This window comes from Mesocricetus auratus, unplaced genomic scaffold (assembly GCF_017639785.1).
Source record: "Mesocricetus auratus isolate SY011 unplaced genomic scaffold, BCM_Maur_2.0 Super-Scaffold_6731, whole genome shotgun sequence".
In the NCBI taxonomy this organism is placed as follows: Eukaryota; Metazoa; Chordata; class Mammalia; order Rodentia; family Cricetidae; genus Mesocricetus; species Mesocricetus auratus.
Genome location: NW_024429185.1, coordinates 7,919,094 through 7,939,197, shown reverse-complemented (window position 1 = coordinate 7,939,197; position 20,104 = coordinate 7,919,094). Strand labels below are relative to the sequence as shown.

Genomic DNA, 20,104 nt, shown 5'->3' with positions numbered 1-20,104 from the left:
GTGAACAAAGTACTATTCAATTTATTTATTACAGCTTGTTTATGGAAGATGTTATTTTACTGTCAATTTCTCAGAATTTTGTGAAGGTTAACAAAAATAATAAAAGCATACCATCCAAAAAGATCAACAAGAGCATACTCCTAATCTTTTTCATAGTTATGTTTTGATAACTTTCTATAGGATAACTGATATATCCTAATACACCTTCTAAAACAAACAAACAAACAAACAAAACTTTAGAATTTTGGCCCTGAAGAATTATTTCATTATTCTGTTTAAACCATGGGTATGTTAACTTCAAAATGTTTTTTACAGTACTTGGTATTTTAAGTATTTTTAAAGTGTATGTGTGTGTGATATAAATGTGGTTGCAATGAATATATGTGGGCACATCCATGTTAGCATACATGTAGAGGCCCCAGGTTGACAGAGAGTGCCTTCTTGGTTTCCACCCTATTTACTGAGGCAGTATCTCTCTCTCACTGGAGCAGGTTCACTGTGTCGGGCTCCTTTAGATATCCACATAGCACTGGGGAATCTCACCTCCTGGATACTGGAATTGTAGATGGGCCATCAGATCTGCCTGTGTTTTACATGTGTGTAATGGGTGTGGGCTCTCATGTCCTGTGTTCACACTTTTATGGCAAGCATTTCCCTAGCCCCAAATACTTCGCAAAATTCTTTTTTGAAGCTGGTGTATACAAAGTGACAGTTTACTGTGTTGCTATATGGTATAAAGAAAGTAAAACAACAAGGAGGTAGGGGTTATTTATATTACCTCTAGTTCTGGTGTTTTGTTGTTGTTGTTCTGATAAACCAAAGAATAGCCTATAAAATTCAAGTCTTCCGGTTTTTTCCTTATCAACTCCTTTTCTTCTAAGCACTTACGTTCTCTTTCATGCTTTCAGCCCCCCATTGTAATCTCACATTCACAGTGAAATTTTCTGTCACTAAAGCATACTGATTCATTCATGCTGAAAATTACGTTGCAGTTGTTATCTGTACTGCACAGGTTACGAGCCATAGTTTATTCCCCTAATCACCAAGTTTGGCCTGGTCTATCAATCCTAACTCCCCAGCAAAGCTGTTTCCTCATGCTTCCTTGCATATCACGCAGGGCCTAATAGCATTCTGCAACGTGGTAAACATACCGTGAAGTTGCTTCAATGTAATTAAAAAGGGTGGCACTCACATATGTCACTGGGGGTTACGATGCTTCTTTTGCATTGGGGGAGAATCTCTCACAAGAAATGTTTCAGTGAACAGCAAATTTTATTTTAAAGAAAGATGAGGAAGTAAGTGGAGGGAAAATTCCTGGGCAAGATCACGTAGGGCAAATAGCAGCATTACTTCTTTGGCAAATAGCTGAAGTTTCTTCCCAGAAGAAATACTAAAAATGCTTTTGCTTCAATTTTTATGGATGTTGCTTTTTTATTTATTTGCTTTTTTTTCAAGTACCATGCAAACTTCCAAAGGGAAGAGACAGCCAACAGTCCTACTCAGCTCTGACACCTGTGAGGTACAAGCACCACCAACAGTGCTCGACAAGCTTCAGGGTACAATAGTGGCATGCACATGCACACGCACACATACGTGGTAACCAACAGCTCTCCAGTTGGACTTGCTTCATTTTTGTTTTCAGTTTTGAAAACAGGTAGAATTCTTATTTTTCTCCAGAACAGCCATCATTCCCTCTGCTCTCCTTCCCTTCCTTCCCTTTCTTCTTCCATTCTTACCTGGAGAATGTGTCACACACTCCACCACTGACCTATATACCTGCCACACAGTTATATACTTTATTTTTACTTCCAATATTTGTGACAGTCTTAAATTATCTTAAAGTAGCAGTCTCTCAAAATGGAGTCATTTTGTGAGTAGTGGTTAACTGAGGACATGCATGGAGGAAGCAGACACACACATGGGTCCTGCGTTGCATTTAGAATCCTATCTCAATCACCTTTCTCTTTCATGGGTATTTGTGTTGCCAACTACTATATTTTCGCTTGAAAAACATGAAATATAGAAACCCGCAAAGGGAAAGGATATCCTTTCACAAATTGTTTTCTTCAACATATACAGTGTTAAAAAACATAATTTTTTTAAATAAGCATTTTAAGGGAAATATGGATTTTAAAACAGCATTAGAGATTTCTGATGTACTTTTCACAGGGAGTTGATGGCTGCTACCTCCAGATCTCCGGGTGATCTGATTACTGCCTTGAGTATTATATTTAAACAACCATTGTCACTTATCATGTTCAATGGAAGGAGGTGCAATTGTTTAAAGCATGTTGTGTTCAGGAACTCAAGACCACAGACACATTATACCAGGGAAGCTCAATAGCACTCTGAGACAAAGAGTAGATTCTGTCTCACAGTGCAAGATGAGAACATCCCTGGAAGTGTGGCTGACTGAACTAGAAGAGTCCATTTCATTCACATTAAATCAGTCCTGTGTGACCGCTCACTTTCTAATGGAAAAGGTGACATTGTGACACAGTACTACTAGATTCCTAAAAGATAACAAACTGTGCAAGTCGATTGAATTTAACTGAAAATAGACATTAAGTATATGTTGTTTTTTTTTAAATAGCACATAGAGAGTCAAACACATGACAACATTAGAATCAAGGAAGGGAGAGACTAATTAGAATAACTCTAAGGCATCTTACCGTGAAAAAAGAGAACTGTTTCATAACAATATGATGCTAAAATAATTGCATATATATAACCCATGAAACTAACCTTTATGTAAACATCATACTTTCTAGAAAAAGTAGTTCAAAAGAGATCATATTCTTAAGCATAAATGGAGTGGATAAGGGATAGGATGGGGAAGCATGAGAGGATGGGAGGGAGAGGAAACTGGGATTGATATGTAAAATAAGATTGTTTCTAATTTAAATAAAATTTATAAAAAGCATAAGCTGTAAAAATAAAATGCTAAAAGAAATCATGGAAAGAAATCTTGACTTTGATTGTTTTGTATTGGGAAGAGTTTTTTTTGATAAGCATAGTTGAGAAAAGAAAAAATATGTGATTAATACTAAATTTTTGCTATTCAAAAGTTTTAAGTTGAAAGAGCCAAGGAAACAACCATACACAAAAGTTTAAGGAGTCTAGGAGATGGAATTAATGATGGTTCCTAGGAAACAAATTAGGTGATGGAGTCCTCCAAGACTGGCAACAGTAGGGGACACTGTTCTACCTAGAGCTAATGAAGAAAGAGAACATAGTGAGCTAAAACTACAGAACAAGAGAGTTTAAGACCTACTTTGTTTGAAAGGAAAGACTCTATAGGCAAAACCTCAGGGAGGAAAATACTTTCTCAGAAAGGAAACTATCTGCCCTTAATCAGCAGACTCCACCATCTAGGTGCCTGTGTTCCCATTTGGAATACAGAACAGCCTGCATGTTCCAGAGAATCCAGCCTCTTGGCAAACCCAGCTGGGGACATATAAAAGTGAATGATAGTAACTGAGTTGGAGAAATGATTCTAAGATGCTACTCTCTCTTTCTTGGTTTATATTGTCCTTTTCTTACAATACCAAAGCATTTCCAACACAGAGGAAATGCAAAGTCACCACTGTTGCTGCTACTTACAGACTTGTAAGGAAATGTCAATATTCGGTTCCAGTCCCATGGGATCAGGTGGCAAGTTATGTTCCTGTTCACCAGACTTCCCACACTCCACAAAGTGGCCAAAATTTCCTCTGTGGGAAAATGTACAGTGCCGTGTACGATGGCATCTTGACTGAGTCTAGCAGCAACTAAAGTACAAGCTTCTGGCATTTCTATGACAGACTCTCTTAATCAGAAATCATCGAAGTGGGAAGTCCACCCTAAATGTGGCCAGCAGCCCAAAATAAAGCACACAGAAGAAGGAAACCTGGGGTTTTCCTGCCTTCCTTCCTTTATCTCCCTCCTCCTCCTTGTTCTTTTTTTTTATTTTTTTAAACTCTATCCTACAGGGCTTTTAAATTTTTCTTTTAATTATAACATAATTACATAACTCTTCCCTTCCCTTTTCTCATTCCAATCACTCTCATGCCACCCCTGAAATTGATGACTTATTTTTCTTTATTGTTATTACACACACACACACACACACACACACACACACACACATACACACACACACGTATATACATACAACCCGCTGAGTCTGGGTAGTGAGGTTTGTGTGTTATGTGATTTCGGGGCTGACTACTTTGCATTGTATAATCAATCTCTCCCAGGGGTCCTTCACTGGGAGAAACTAATTCTCCCTCTCTCTCTACAGCCTTTAGTTATCTGACAACTACTCTGATTGTCCAGGTCTTGTTTAGGTAGACATCTAGTTCTGGTGTCATGGACATAGCTTCCTTTTCATTCCTGGGTGACCAACTCATACAACAGACTTCCTACTCCTCTGCCTCTTCTAGTCTTTCTGCCCTCGCCCCCATCTTGTTCACAGAGACCTAGGTGCAGAAGATGTGATAGCTTCCTTCTTGCTAACTGGTATATTTACTCTGTGGCTGCCACATTCCTCCACTGATGTTAGGATCTGTTTCACTGGGGCTCAAATATAGACTGACGACCAGCATCTCTCTAGGAATCCTTCTGGCCTTGAGGACCATACTGGTACTGCTGAGATTTCCAGTCTAGTCGATTGAGCAATTGCCATCTCGGCCATTTCACAGAGTGCTTGACTTCGTCAGCAAATGCAGAACCTTGGTTCCCGACTCCACACCTTAGGAACTCTTACATTTTGAGTGCCTGCAAAAACAATACCACATTGGCACATAACTTCTGCTGTCAGCTTGAGATGACATGTACCTACACTTACTGAACCTGCAGAAGCTTCTAATGAGTCTGGTAAAAAAAAAAAACCAGCTGGGTTTTTAGGAGGTTTTTGAACAAGGAAAACAAAACAAACCCTGGTGTTCTGCTTTCAGCCACTCTCTTACTGCATTTTTATACTTTGCAGCCTTTTATTGATGTGGGAAGGCCTAGCCCTCTGTGGGTGGTATTACACAGGTCAGGTGATCCTGGGATGTATAAGAAAGTCTGAGCAAGTCATGGAAAGCAAGGCAGTAAGCAGATTTCCTCTGTAGTCTCTATGCCAGTTCTGCCTCCAGGCTTCAATTCCTTCCCTGGTTTCCTTGATGACTGACTGTGACCTATGAGCAGAAATAAAACCTTTGTTTCCCCCAGTTGCTTCTGGTCAGCGTTTTATTGCAGCAACAGAGAGGCAAACTAGAACAGATGCCTACTCTATGCAATTTCCAATAGTGTCTCATTGGACCCAGGCCTGGTTCTTCTTTGAGTTTTATGACTTCTTGTTACTGAGGTCTTCTCTGACATTTACACACTCAGGATTTTACAAATTTTAAACATTACTTGTTGTATGTTACGAGGTGTTTTCTTGTTTCCCTGTCTTTGCCTGATATTTCCTTTCTTGCTTCATTGCCATCAAGACCAATCCCTTAATGCTCCCCACTCCTTTACTGATTCTGTAAAGACTAAGATGTGTCTCAGGGTAGCAGATCCAGTACACTGCTTGCTTTATTTTTCTTTCAAAAGCCTATGCAGAGAATAGCAGCAAAGCAGAAGTCTTGAGTGTTAGAGTTAGTACCTATAGTGCTGGATGCAGGAGGCAGATGTAAACAACAGAGTGGTTTTCCAAAAACCCCATGGCTGTAAGACGGAACCCAGAAGCAATGCAGACCTTCAGATGTTCTTATGGAACTGTGTCCAAGCGACAGTGAAGTCTCATGACAGCTTCATCAATAATTATAGCCCAAAGTTTCCATAGAGTTCTGTTTATAAATCTGGATTGTGTCATATTATGTGAGGATACCAATTAGCTGAAAGACTGGTCTTTGACAGTGTGGCCACTCACTGTCTGCTTATTGCTAGTACACAGCTGTTGTATGCATGGCTCCCCCTTAACTCAGTGGGGTTAATGACTGTGTAATCTGCCTAGACTCCCATAGGAGAACTGCAATCCCCAGCAGTTCCCTGAGCTTTCAATTGTTACATGAGCTATTTGCCCCAGAGACTTCATACCCTGACTGGGAAGTGTTTCTGGAGCTGCCTGAGGAACACCCCAGGTGAACACATGCCACAGACACAGCTGATGAGTGTCCCAGTGCTCCACGGCAGCCAAATATTAAAAATGAAGTGTTAAAACACATCTTTTTCTGCCGTAATAATAATCAGAAAACTTTATCTTGGTGTATCACAATTCCTAATATAAACTTGGATAATTATTTATTAACTTTTCTTAACTCTAGATATTTGGTTAAAATGATTTAGCATACATGCTCTTATCTAGTGTGAAAAATATTTTAATATATAAATGTTCTTCCTGAAATTCAATTTGTAATCTAAATTTCAGTATAAAGGATAGCAAATTGAAGTAACTCAACCATAGAAGTCAAATTAACTTAAGTTTTAAATGTTAGTTGAAAAAAACCAAAATCTCAAGGTAAACAAAGGATCACTCTACAGGCATAATAAGATGCAGGATTAAGACAGGCACTTTGTTAATTCAAGCTAAAAATCTCCTTTCCTGTAACTTTAATGAATATTTTAGAGAAAAGTACTGAAGTCAAACTTTATCTTTAAAATTGCCTTGGCTATTACCACGGGTTTCTATCGAATAAACACTGGCAATATGACTTTCCCAAAGAAGTTTATAATTTACATTTTAGTATTTGTCGCAGACTATTAGATTTACAGACTTCCATTGCCAACCTCCTCTTAATTAAGACAGTACTGGATAACGGGATTAACAATTACTTTTAAGTAAGACTGTGTCTCCTTCATAGTGACAGGTCACAGATGTGACTCTTAAGCCATAGCAATGCTTAAGCAGCATCAATTTAACCTCATATGGATTATTTTTAAATATGGTTTCATGCTCCATACCAAGGAGGTTTCAAACTCCATTCTCCTTTGCCTTCTGAGTAATGAGAATAGGGCACAGAAGTTTTGGAAGAGACTAGCAGTCACACAGTCCCTCCGTGCAAGCTTCTGCATTTTACAGTTCTTTGCAAGCTAAGACTGAGGAACAGAGTCAGTTTAGTGTATCCTGCCTCTACTTTTAGAATGAATTCTATAGCAAGTGTCTAATCTCTGTGCATACATCCCTGATTATGCGAGAGTGCTTTAGTCCATGGTCCTGAAGATTTGCTGTGAAGGAGTCATGGTTGTTTTACAAGGTCCATTTCAGATATTCACCATAGCCCTGATGGATCCCAATCCATACCAACATGCCTCAGGCTAACTATGCTTTTTAAAATATCTTCAGCTGGGCCAGATATAGAGCAGAGGAATGAACCACATGAAGATGACTAACTTGGAAAAGGAATTGGTCCAAATTTGAAAATTCATAGATTTATTTCAATGCAGATGTTTACATTAAAAACAGTTTTTGACAGTCTTTCCTGGGTAATTTTTATATTCTTGTCAATGACTGTAGCTATCTCTGCTACACTTTATCTCTGTCCTTGATCTAAACAAACGGCAACATCCTGTTGGAAATGGTGTTACTGACATAAAATATATAGATAGCCAGTGATGTCTTGCAGTGACCAACTGTGATGATCTCCTATGAATTGTTTTCAAAAAAAGTTTTGCTTGTAATTTAAAGAGCAGGAATTCTGATTTACTATCTCCCAAAACATTTTATCCTCATTAAGAGGACACTAGAGTCCTTAGCAGAAATGCAAAGATCTGGGTCTGAAACAAACCACTGTAGTTCAGAGAATAGAGGAGTCTCAAATGCAGACTGAGTGCTGTGGGTGGGTCTGTGCTTCATCAAGAAGGATGCAGCTTTCTCACTCCTGGCGTTGGCTAGGGAGATGTACACTTACCACTCATTCCTTGCCCCGCCCGCTCTGTTCCTACAGTCCCTTTCTCCCTCTGTCTTGTCCCTGCCCTGCCACTCTCCCTCACTCCCATTTCCATTCTCTTCGTTTGTTTCATCTCCTCTTCCCTCCCCCTCTTCATCTCTCCCCTCTGTCCTTCCATCTGTCTCTTCAGTCTTTCCTTGGTCCCTTCCTTCCTTCCTTCCTTCCTTCCTTCCTTCCTTCCTTCCTTCCTTCCCGTCTTCTACTTCCTGCCCCCCTTTTCCACCTTCTCTCCCCATCACCATCATTTTTTACATTCTTCCCATCAGTTTATCTCTCGCCCTACTTCTCTCCCTTCCATCCCTTTATTCATCTGCTTTTCTGTTTTCCTTCTTCCCCCTCCTTCTCTCTCCCCCTTTCCCTAGCCCTGCTCTTTCCTTTTTCCTTCCTCCCCTCTCCCTTTCTCTTTCCTCCCCTCTCCTTTTCTCTCCCTCTTCCTCTTCACCATTTCTCTCTCTCTCCTCTCTTTTCCCTGTCTTCCCTTCCTCTCATCTCATCCCTCCCCTTCTCTCCCTGCCCCCTTCCTTCTCTTTCCCTCTCACATAATGCTCTCCACTCAGGGCAGTTCCTTTGACCTAAACAGATTATCGTGGCTCTTGAAGGGCAGTCATGACACAGCCAGCCAGCCCAGCCTTTCAAGGAAGAGATTTGTATCCAAATAGGACACTAAGCTTCTGAGCCTTCTGCTTACTTACCTTGTCAGCAGGAAGCCTGTCTCTGGGTGCTCCACAGACTCCTGGGGATCTGGAGAGAAACAGAAGCCTGTGTCAGTCGCTGCAAATGTGGGAGTCTGTGCCATTAAAAGGAGCAGTTGTTAATAAGGGCCCGTGAGACCTGGGTTTCCTCGGTTTCCATGACAGTTATTAGGTACCGTCGAAATTGAATTGTCTCCCATGATGCTCTTAGGGGAGGGGGATGCATGAGTGACAAAGCGGTGCAGTTATGACTTGCAGTAAATCGTCCTTTGGATAATGTAATACTCCTTGGGTTATCTCTCCTTACATATTTTTAAAAAAATCTCCTTTCCGTGTGCTTGGCTACTGCTGTTCAGTGTCTCCAACACTATTTTCCTCCTTTTTATTTAGATCCAAGTTTGGCAAAGCAAGGATATGAACAGTTCTGCAGGTGGGCTTCTCAGGGCGAGCGAAGCCATAAGGCATCCAATCAGGGTCTGGCCACCTGCAGCCTTGCCAATATGCCCCTCCACCAGATTTCTGTAATCCCAGCCCGGGAGACTGCCAGCAATGGGAGAAGTTCAATGGGCAGAAACAAAGAGAAGAACAAGGAAGTCGAGGTAAGACAAGGTTTGATTTGACACATTAAGAGAAGCCACACAGCCAGCTCTGCTCTGTCTGTACAATAGGATATAGCCTGAATTGAAGAGCAGCTGGCACCCAGCACCGCGTACACTAGCAGACTGAATCACTTCTTGTGTGACTAAGGAGCTTATAAATCTTAACTTGTATTTTTTTCTGAATGAAGCAAGGAACCGAATCTATAGAGATACTTGGTGCGTAATAGATGTAAAACTTCTGCCTCATTTGTTGAACTCTGTGGAATCTTTTCACTGATTCTTGAGTTCCAACCAGGAGGTCCTGGGTTGCTTGTACATAGTATTGTTCTTCATTTTTGGAGTGGTTGATGCTAATTGTGTCCAGCTGGAGGGTTTGAAAATAACTTTCTTCACAAAGCAGCGTATCTTCCTGGTCTAAGAAAGCTCAATATCTACTGTATACTGAATTAGTGCTTGCAGATTCACTGTTCACCATTCCTTATGTCTTGTGTATGGGAGTTTGACTTTGATGTGTTGTCTGTTTACATTTTATTTAAGAAAGAGTTGTTTAAAACTTAACGCAGCCTACAATGTTAACTGTATTACATTCAGACTTTATTCTGGAGTAGAATTAGCAGCCATTCCTATAAGGTTAAACTGCATGAAAATTCAGATACTTGAAACTCATTTCAAAGAGTTCCTGAAAAGAGTCTGAGCAGAGACAAGGGTATTGCATGAAATTCTTATGGGTACGATCATGGTTGGAGTTAAGGTAGACTGCCAAGTGGGCAGAGGATGCTACAAAACTGCCAGCACTTGGGAGGCTGATGTTGAAAGTTCCGGAGTTCAAGGTTAACCTGTGCTGCAGGGAATGATACTGTCTAAAAGATAAATGAAAGGAAAAATGCAAAAAGCACACCAAAATCTGCAATCTTCTAGATTGTTTTTAATATGTGTTTAATAATTCCAAGATGTCATGCACATTTCCTATTTCCAGATCTGTAGCAGAATTGTGCTATTATTTATTATTATTATTTCTTCAAGGATAGATTCTAAGGACAATGGAAATAAACACAAGTAAAGCAAAAAGTAAATAAATGGTAGTAAAGTATCAGGAATTTCCTAAGAGGAATAAAATAACTTCTACTATATTGTTACATGCAAAGGGTATTTAAAGCCTCTGCCCATTTTATTTGACCTAGTTTTAAATGGGTCATTCAAAAGCAATGATTTCATTAGAACTTACAAAAAACTTCAGGAGTTCTCTGCCTAATGCATTGTAGATGTTTTTAGTTTAGCAGTTGCTTTGCAAAATGCAAACCACATGTCCCTGAAGTTCAGATATCTTTGTTAAAGTAATTAATCAGCCCAATATCACTTGGAAATAGAAGTCTTCCCATGACTCAGTAATGTGACTGTAGACTTCTAGTACTGTTTCGTAAGATTTGGGGAACTGGGAGAAGGAAAGAGACAGTAGTGATCCCGTCTAAAACCAGGAGATGCAAAATCAAGATCAGTGGATAAGTTTGAGACTAACTAAAATAACTTTCTGCAATGATGGTCAATGGCAATTTTGTTTGGAATTCAGAATTATCAGAAATGAAAAAAGTTGTATAGCAGAGTCAGGATGTTCATTATGCATTTCAGGACATCTCAGCTATGTAGTGAGTTCCAAGCCAGCCTGGTTACAGAGTCTCAGAAACAGTATTATCTCACACTTCCTAGTCTTCACCAGAAATCTACTGTAGGTTTCTCCTTGGTGTGAGTTGGAGTAACTGGCATGGCTTGTATAAGTTTTGAAAAACAAGATATTTTATTTTTTCATCTAATAAAATGAATGTAATTATTCTGCTTCATGTAAAATGGCCTCCCTGCTCAGATCCATAGCCACATTTGACATCCTTCCAGCCTTGACTGGTGATCACCTGTACGTTTCCAGGGCAAACCATCTTCCTATTGTGATTAAATGTAAGGGGCCCACCTGATTACTGGCCAGATGCCAAGTCAATAAGCACAACCAGGGTCAAATACATTTGCAATGTGCAGTCAATAAAGAATGTGTCATTGGAAACAGTTTGGAAAGTGGTATTCTCTAACAAAAAATCCAGGACTTTACTGAGGAAATGATGCATCTTCGTATAAGGAAGACTCATCAAAAGCAGTAGACATATCCAAAGTATCTCAGTTTGAGGTCATAATCACGAGTTTAAAAATGGTAGACACCAGTGCCTGTGGACAGATAGTTTCTTATCATAATTAGTAAAGTTCATACTAAATCATTTAAAAAGCCGGTTAAAATGATTGAATTATGCTGGTTCATTCTGAGTTTCTCCAGACAGGCTTAGCTAAAGCATAGAAAGAACTTTGCATTTAGCAGTCTTTGAAGAAACACCCCTTACCCCAGAACATTTAAATACCTGTCTCTGAATACGCTAGTAGTATTTTATATTAAGTATCAGTAGGCATTTTGAAAGGAAAAGGATGATAGGTGGTAAAGAGAGATATTCCTGAGTGTTGGGATGGGAGGCACTTTTAGAATTTTAAATGCATCTTTGTTTTCTACAGAGTGAAATCAGAAGTTCCTGCGAAAAATTGTGTTTTAATTTCTTTTAAACATAGAGGCCATGAATTGTTTCATTGATGAATTAAGTAGTCTTAAAGGATCACCAATGCCTTTCAAGTGGGATGATTTAGCTGCCTCTATCCTACATATTATAAAGTAAAATTATTTAGTACTGCATAATGGTCGCTTATGCTCAAGTGATGGTTTCTGTTCAAAGATGGTGACAAATCTCCCAGAACATCTCCTGATTGTTGGCAATTGAGTATCCTTTGGGGTTCATGAATACTTTCTACTCACTTTAGAGTTATGCAAAGAACCCATATGCATATTAAACAACTGAGGTCATTTCAGAATTAGGGGTTTGCTCCATTGTAACTCAACACACTTAATATTTAATATTTAATTTGATATCAACATTTGTATTTATTTTGTTTTTTTCCTGTTGTTACTGATGCTTGATTTTGCTTTGTTTTGTGGCAAAGAATGATAAAATGAATGTTGAAATGATTTATTAACTGTTAAAATTCAGAATATATAGGTTATAAAAAGTAATTAACAGATTAAGTAGGAAAAATTCTAACCACAACTTCTATAATGAGTCTGTATTTTGAGTGTCTTAAATGACACAAAGCTGCAAGTTTTATCTATTTGGTTAACACTGTAACTACTAAAGCCAGATAATATGTTCCCAGTTTTGGTGAGGTTATTCTCAAGCATGTGGGTGGATGTTTCCATCCTCCAGAGGCAGCAGCTCTAGGATGCTGGGATATTTAAAAGAGACCTCTGTAACAGAGCCCAGTAGGTTGTTTTCAAAACAGAAAAGAAAAGAGAAAAGCTGGTAAGGGGTGGAAGAGGAGTTGGAGAAGGGGAGTGAGGGTCAATTTGATCCAAATGCATTGTATGAATGTACGAATTCACAAAGAATAAATAAAAAAATGATAGTTTAAGGAAAGGACAGTGTCTCCCATTTTCAGCCTAGATGCCTGATTTTCTTAGCAGAGCCAAGGTTATATTATGACACTCAGCATGATCACCACAGCTCCTTCCTTCTGAAGTAAATACACATGGATTATAAGATCATAGATTTAATATAACAGATGAATGTATAAAAATTAGTAGCAAAATGCATGCGTATAAACAACAGAAAATTCTAGAGGGGAAGCCAGTAGTGTGACTCTGCTTAATAGTCTCATATATATAATTAAATATATTTTATATATTTATTGTATATATATATGTAATAAAAGTAGTCACACATTCTTATATAATTAAGAAATGGCTTGTTTGGGGATAATTCCTTTATGTATGGGGAGAAGATGCCTTGCTGATGCGCAGATCCACATTGGGTATACTTTGGTTGATGTTAGAGGTTGATACCTTAAGTTTCCTTTGCTTACATTGTCAGTAAGCAACTTTGTTCCCACTAATATAGTCTTTCCTTCCAATACTAATATTACTCAGTAAGATTAATTATTACTACCAATTATTCTTTTTTTTAAGAATTTCATATGTGAGTACAATATGTTTTCATCATACCCATTTTCCCTCTTCAGCTCCTCCCAATTCCTCTCAACATTCTCTTCTACATTAATGCTGCCTTTTCTATAATTATTGTTAATACATATCAATAATATGTATCATATATATTTATTCCAGTTGGTGCTGATGATACGTGTGCACTCATGTAGGCCTGACTACTTGGGCTAGGTTAACCTATCAGGAGTCTCAACCCTGAAGAAACTGACTCTGTCTCAGAAACCAAGTGCCTGTAGCTCTTCTCATTAGGGTCAGGCTTTACAAACCCTTCTCCAGTCCATGCTGTAATGTTTACTGCTGTGGTTCTATTCAGGCAACCATACTGGTAAGAAGTTACAGGCACAGCATCCATGTCATGTCAAGAATATAATATTTTTATCAGTCCTCTTGGTCCTTTGAGTATTACTGTCTTCCAAGACACTCTTGAATTTCAATTAACATTTCAATTAACTATTATTATAAATCAAAAATCTGACCTCTAGTTCACCCAGCTCTTACAAGTGTAGTGAATTTCATTAGTCAATTGTTTATCTGAAATTGACTTCTCTATATCTAGAAATTATAACGACTATATAAACATTAATATTAATTTGTAGGAAGGAAGCCAAGGTGTAGGACATTTTCTTTACACAAGTCTCTGGGACTTGTAGGCTCGTATCTCTAAGACTCCATGTTTGACAAATGTATGCTCACCCTGGTCACACTGAGGCCACTGCCACCTGTATCATTGGCTCTTCATGCTCATATTCCCCTTAGCATAAGAATCAATAGGAAACTAATAAATAATGTCTTGTTAATGTTGATACACATGTCATGAAGTCAAATAAAATATAAAGCTCCCAAGCTCTAACTATTAATCATTTTGTTAAAATTTAGGTGATATTGTAAAGATAAGTAATGCACAGTAGACTATAGTAGTGAGGACTCTGGGATGGTAGCAATACAAAAGCTAGAGTCCTAGCTTTATCAAGCAGAACCTTAAAAATTGTTGTTCTAATGTGGAGAAAAAGAACAATACCATACTTTTTGAGCCAAATTTGAAGCAAGCTTTAATTAAATACTGAGTAGAGTGATGGGCTCTGGCCAGGTCCATTCTTGAGTTTCAAGAAAATGGTGACAAGTCATATTTGGAAGAGGTTTATAAAGGCAGCCCCATAAGGCTATCTATTTTCCATCAGGTTCAATCAGGGGTAGGCACACAGCTTAACATACTTCTGTTTACAAACCTCCTGTTTCATGTGATTAAGCACATTCAGTGCAGCTGAGTCAAACAAATTTGTTTAGAGGAAGGAAAACATGTGATGTGTTATCTTCCATAAATAATTGCCTCGAACATTTCAGGAAGTACCTGTCCTTGGGCAAAGAGCTTGGAGGTTAGAGGGTATTTTTGTTTGTTTGTTTGTTTTATGGATCTCTTAGGATCAGTAATGAAAACTTAAAACACTACTTCAGCTCTAGCACTCTTAAATTTAGCCTATTTTGAAAACAAAATCAAAACAACAACAAAATGTTCTCCCTCTTTTGAAAAGAAGTCTACAGTTTTACTAGATGTTATTAAAAATAAGTTTTATTTTTTCCTTGCTATTACTCCTATTACCATTCACAGGTTTACTTTACTTACCACAATTATTTGAGAGGTTAGGCAACACAGACTTTGTTGTTGAAATAGTTGGGTAGCTGCTGGAAGTCCATCACTCATCTTACTTCTTTTAGTGGTGATTTATAAAGGAATTGAAGAGTCAAAGACTGGTGGGTGCCTTCTCACAGGTGTTGGCTTGTGGCCAAATGGGGTATATCTGTAGTTGGTTGTCTTTCACTATTTCACTCTTTAGACTCTTTTTGGGACCCACCACCCAGCTCCCAAATAAATCAGATGTGCAAAGGCTTATTCTTTCTTATAAATGCCCAGCCGTGGCTTAGCTTTTTTCTAAAATTATCCCTTCTAAATTTTGCCTCTGGATTTTTACCTTTCTCTATTTCTGTGTATCTTTTTTTCCTTCTTATTCTGAGTCCGGCTGTGTGCCTGGATGACTGCCCCCTTCTTTTTATTGTTCCTCTGTCTCTCCTCTCAGATTTCTTCTCCTTTTTAATCTCTCTGCCTGTAGCCTGACCTATCCCTTCTTCCATTGACTGTTCAGCTCTTTATTAGACCAACCTGGTATTTTAGACAGGCAAATTAAGACAGCTTCACAGAGTTAAACAAATGCAGCATAAAAGAATGGAACACTGATTGCTCATTCTTCTTTGATTTGGAATGGTTGTTGGTGGTGGAGTTATGTGTGGAATTTCACCTCTTTGTTCTTTTGGCTGTTGGTAGAGAGGGGATTCCCTAATGCCTATGTTTTTCTGGTTGTAGTTAACTTCCTTGGGTTGGATTTTTTCCTTCCAAAACTTTCTGTAGGGCTGGGTTAGTGGATACCTATTGCTTGAATCTAGTTTTGTAATGGAACATCTTGTTTTCTCCATCTATAGTGATTAAGAGCTTTGCCGGGTATAGTAGTCTGGGCTGGCATCCATGGTCTCTTAGTGTTGGTAGAATATCTATCCAGGACCTTCTGGCTTTCAGAGTTTCCATTAAGAAGTCAGGTGTAATTCTGATAGGTTTGCCTGGCTGCAGAACTAAATAGAGAATTTTCAATAGAGGAGTCTAAAATGGCTGAGAGGCACTTGAGAAAGTGCTCAACATCCTTAGCCATCCAGGAAATGCAAATCAAGACAACTCTTAGATACCATCTCACTCCTGTCAGAATGGCTAAAATCAAAAACACGAACAACAATTTATGCTCGAGAGGATTGGTAAAAAGGGGAACACTCCTCCATTGCTGGTGGGAGTGCCAACTTGTTCAGCCACTTTGGAAATCAGTGTGGAGATTCCTCAGAAAAATGGGAATAAACCTACCACAAGAGCCAGGAACTCCACTCTTAGGCATATATCCAAAAGATGCCCATTCATACAACAAGGATGTCTGTTCCACTATGTTCATAGCAGCATTATTTGTAATAGCCAGAACTTGGAAGCAACCTAGATGTCCCTCAATCGAAGAGTGGATAGAGAAAATGTGGTACATTTACACAATGGAGTACTATTCAGCAGAAAAAAATAATGGAATCCTGAGATTTGCAGGCAAATGGATGACAGACGAAACCATCCTGAGTGAGGTAACCCAGTCATAAAAAGAATACATGGCATGTATTCTCTCATATATGGATTTTAGACATTGATCTGGGGAGTGCCAGCCTACAATCCCATGGCCAGAGAGTCAGGGAAACAGAACCTTCACTCAATGGCTGATGGAGGCAGAGACAGACTCCCATGGCTAAGCACTGAGCTGAACTCAAGAAAGCCAGTAAGAGAGAGGGAGGACTGATGACCAAAGGGATTAAGACTGGGCTGGTTTAACCCCCAGAAACAGCTGATCTGACAAGGGTTAACTCTTGAATCCCAGGCTGATCAAGACCCCCTGAATGGGGCTGTCAATGAGGAGGCCTAGGCAATCTATGCAGCCTTTGGTAGTTGACCAGTATTTATTCCTGGCATACAAATGGACATTGGGTGCCCATCCCACAATGAGAGATGCACTCTCACTCTGGTCTCTTGGGGGAGGTTCTAGGGCCTGTGCTGGATTAAATGACAGAGTATGGACACCCCCATGGTAGAACTCACCCTCCCTGGGAGTATTGGGTGGGTGGTGGGAGGGGGTGGGAGGAGGGGAGGGGAAGGGAGAGGGATGTGAGATTGACATGTGAAGAAACCTTGTTCCTAATTTGAATTTAAATTTAAAAATAAATTTTTTAATATAAAAAAGAATGAAACACATTTCTGAGTCATTAAACAAGTGTTCCACAGCATAAACTAATGTAATACTTCTTTTTTTTTTATTTTATTTTCCAGTTTAAATTTAGATAAGAAACAAGGTTGCTTCATAAGTCAGTTCCAGGTCCCTCTCCCATTCCCTCCCTCCCTCCCGAGCACTCCCCCCCCCCCGTTATCCCCTCATTTCCCCAGGGAGGGTGAGGCCCTCCATGGGGGTGTGCATAGTCTGTCATTTCATATAGGGCAGGGCCTAGACCCTTCCCCAAGAGTTTGGGGTGAGAGTGCACCTCACATTGTTCTATGGGAGTCCAAAGTCCATGTGTATACTTGGGATGGGTACTGATCTGCTGCCCAAGGCTCAATAGATTCCCTAGGCCTCCTCACTGACACCCACATTCAGGGGGTCTTGATCAGTCCCATGCTGGCTTCCCAGGCTGATGCCTGGGATTCAAGAGTTAACCTTTGTCTGGTCAGCTGTTTCTGGGGGTTAAACCAGCCCAGTCTTAATCCCTTTGATCATCAGTCCTCCCTCTCTCTTACTGGCTTTCTTGAGTTCAGCTCAGTACTTAACCAAGGGAGTCTGCCTCTTCTTCGATCAGCCACTAAATAAAGTTTCTGTTTCCCAGACTCTCTGGCCATAGGATTGAAGGCTGGCACTCCCCAGATCTATGTCTAAAATCCATATATGAGAGAGTACATGCCATGTTTCTCTTTTTGTGACTGGGTTACCTCACTCAGGATGGTTTCTTCTAGTGTCATCCATTTGCCTGCGAATCTCATGATTCCATTATTTTTTTCTGCTGAATAGTACTCCATTGTGTAGATGTACCACATTTTCTCTATCCACTCTTCAGGTGAGGGACATCTAGGTTGCTACCAAGTTCTGGCAATTGCAAATAAAGCTGCTATGAACATAGTGGAATAGACATCTTTGTTGTATGAATGGGCATCTTTTGGATATATGCCTATGTGTGGAGTTGCTGGGTCTTGTGGTAGGTTTATTCCCATTTTTCTGAGGAATCTCCATACTGATTTCCAAAGTGGCTGAACCAATTGGCACTCCCACCAGCAATGGAAGAGTGTCCCCCTTTCACCACATCCTCTCCAGCATAAATTGTCATTGGTGTTTTTGATTTTAGCCATTCTGACAGGAGTGAGATGGTATCTGAGAGTTGTTTTGATTTGCATTTCCCGGATGGCTAAGGATGTTGAGCACTTTCTCAAGTGTCTCTCAGCCATTTTAGACTCCTCTATTGAAAACTCTCTATTTAGTTCTGTAGCCCACTTTTTAATAGGGTCCTTTGGTGTTTTGGAGACTTGCTTCTTGAGTTCTTTGTAAATTTTTGAGATCAACCCTCTGTCAGATGTGGGATTAGTGAATATTTTTTCCCATTCTGTGGGCTGCCTTTTTGTCTTGCTGACTGTGTCCTTTGCTTTACAGAAGCTTCTCAGTTTCAGTAGGTCCCATTTATTAATTGTTAATCTCACTGTCTGTGCTACTGGTGTTATGTTCAGGAAGCTGTCTCCTGTAACATTTCGTTCAAGGGTACCACCCACTTTCTCTTCTAAGAGGTTCAGTGTGGCTGGATTTATGTTGAGGTCTTTGATCCATTTGGACTTAAGTTTTGTGCATGGGGATAAACATGGATCGATCTGCATTCTTCTACATGCCAGTCTCCAATTATGCCAGCACCATTTGTTGAAGATGCTTTCTTTATTCCATTGTATATTTTTAGCTTCTTTGTCAAAGATCAGATGTTCGTACGTGTGTGGGTTAATACCCGGATTTTCAATTCGATTCCATTGGTCTGCCTGTCTATTTTTGTGCCAATACCAAGCTGTTTTCAGGACTATAGCTCTATAATAGAGCTTGAGGTCAGGGATGGTGATGCCTCCGGACATTGCCTTGTTGAACAGGGTTGCTTTGGCTATCCTGGGTCTTTTGTTTTTCCATACAAAATTGATTATTGTTCTTTCAAGGTCTGTGAAGAATTGTGCTGGGATTTTAATGGGGATTGCATTGAATCTGTAGATTGCTTTTGGCAGGATTGCCATTTTTACTACATTGATCCTACCTATCCAAGAGCATGGGAGATCTTTCCATTTTCTGAGGGCTTCTTTAATTTCTTTCTTTAAAGATTCAAAGTTCTTACGATACAGGTCTTTCACTTGTTTGGTTAGCGTTACCCCAAGGTATTTTATGTTGTTCGTGGCATTGTAAAGGGTGATGTTTCTCTGATTTCTCTTTCAGCCCTTTTATCATCTGTATATAGTAGGGCTACTGATTTTCTTGAGTTGATCTTGTAGCCGGCTACTTTGCTGAAGGTGTTAATCAGCTGTAAGAGTTCCCTGGTAGAGTTCTTTGGGTCAATGATGTAAACTATCATATCGTCTGCAAACAGTGAAAGTTTGACCTCTTCCTTCCCAATTTGTATCCCCTTGATCCCCCTTTGTTGTCGTATGGCAATAGCTAGAACTTCAAGTACCATGCTGAAAAGGTATGGAGAGAGTGGACAGCCTTGTTTTGTTCCTGATTTTAGAGGAATTGCGTTGAGTTTCTGTCCATTTAGTTGGCTGTTGGTTTGCTGTATATAGCTTTTATTATGTTTAAGTATGTCCCTGTTATCCCAGATCTCTCCAAGACCTTTATCATGAAGGGGTGTTGGATTTTGTCAAAGGCTTTTTCAGCATCTAGTGAGATGATCATGTGATTTTTGTTTTTCAACTTGTTTATATGGTGGATTACGTTGATGGATTTTCGTATGTTGAACCATCCCTGCATCCCTGGGATGAAACCTACTTGATCGTGGTGAATGATTGTTTTGATGTGTTCTTGGATCCGATTTGCCAGTATTTTATTGAGTATTTTTGCATCAGTGTTCATGAGGGTTATTGGTCTGAAGTTCTCTTTCTTGGTTGTATCTTTGTGTGGCTTGGGGATCAAGGTTATTGAAGCCTCATAGAAAGAGTTTGGCAAAGACCCTTCTGCTTCTATTGTGTGGAACACTTTGAGAAGAATT

At 39.5% G+C, this 20,104-nt stretch overlaps 1 protein-coding gene across 9 annotated transcripts in view; it reads left to right on the top strand.

Annotated features, from left to right (window-relative positions):
* Positions 1 to 20,104, top strand: part of Marchf1 (membrane associated ring-CH-type finger 1) — a 789,032-nt gene that overhangs the window by 313,089 nt on the left and 455,839 nt on the right. For 5 of the 9 annotated variants that reach the window (XM_040742223.1, XM_040742224.1, XM_040742222.1 and 2 more), the window contains one exon: positions 8,984 to 9,192. In XM_040742223.1, the coding sequence (XP_040598157.1) occupies positions 9,094 to 9,192 (99 nt within the window). In that variant the 5' untranslated portion in view covers positions 8,984 to 9,093. Of the gene's footprint in view, positions 1 to 8,983; positions 9,193 to 20,104 lie in introns of those variants that run through there. The other 4 variants (XM_040742229.1, XM_040742227.1, XM_040742226.1 and 1 more) reach the window with 1 other exon arrangement.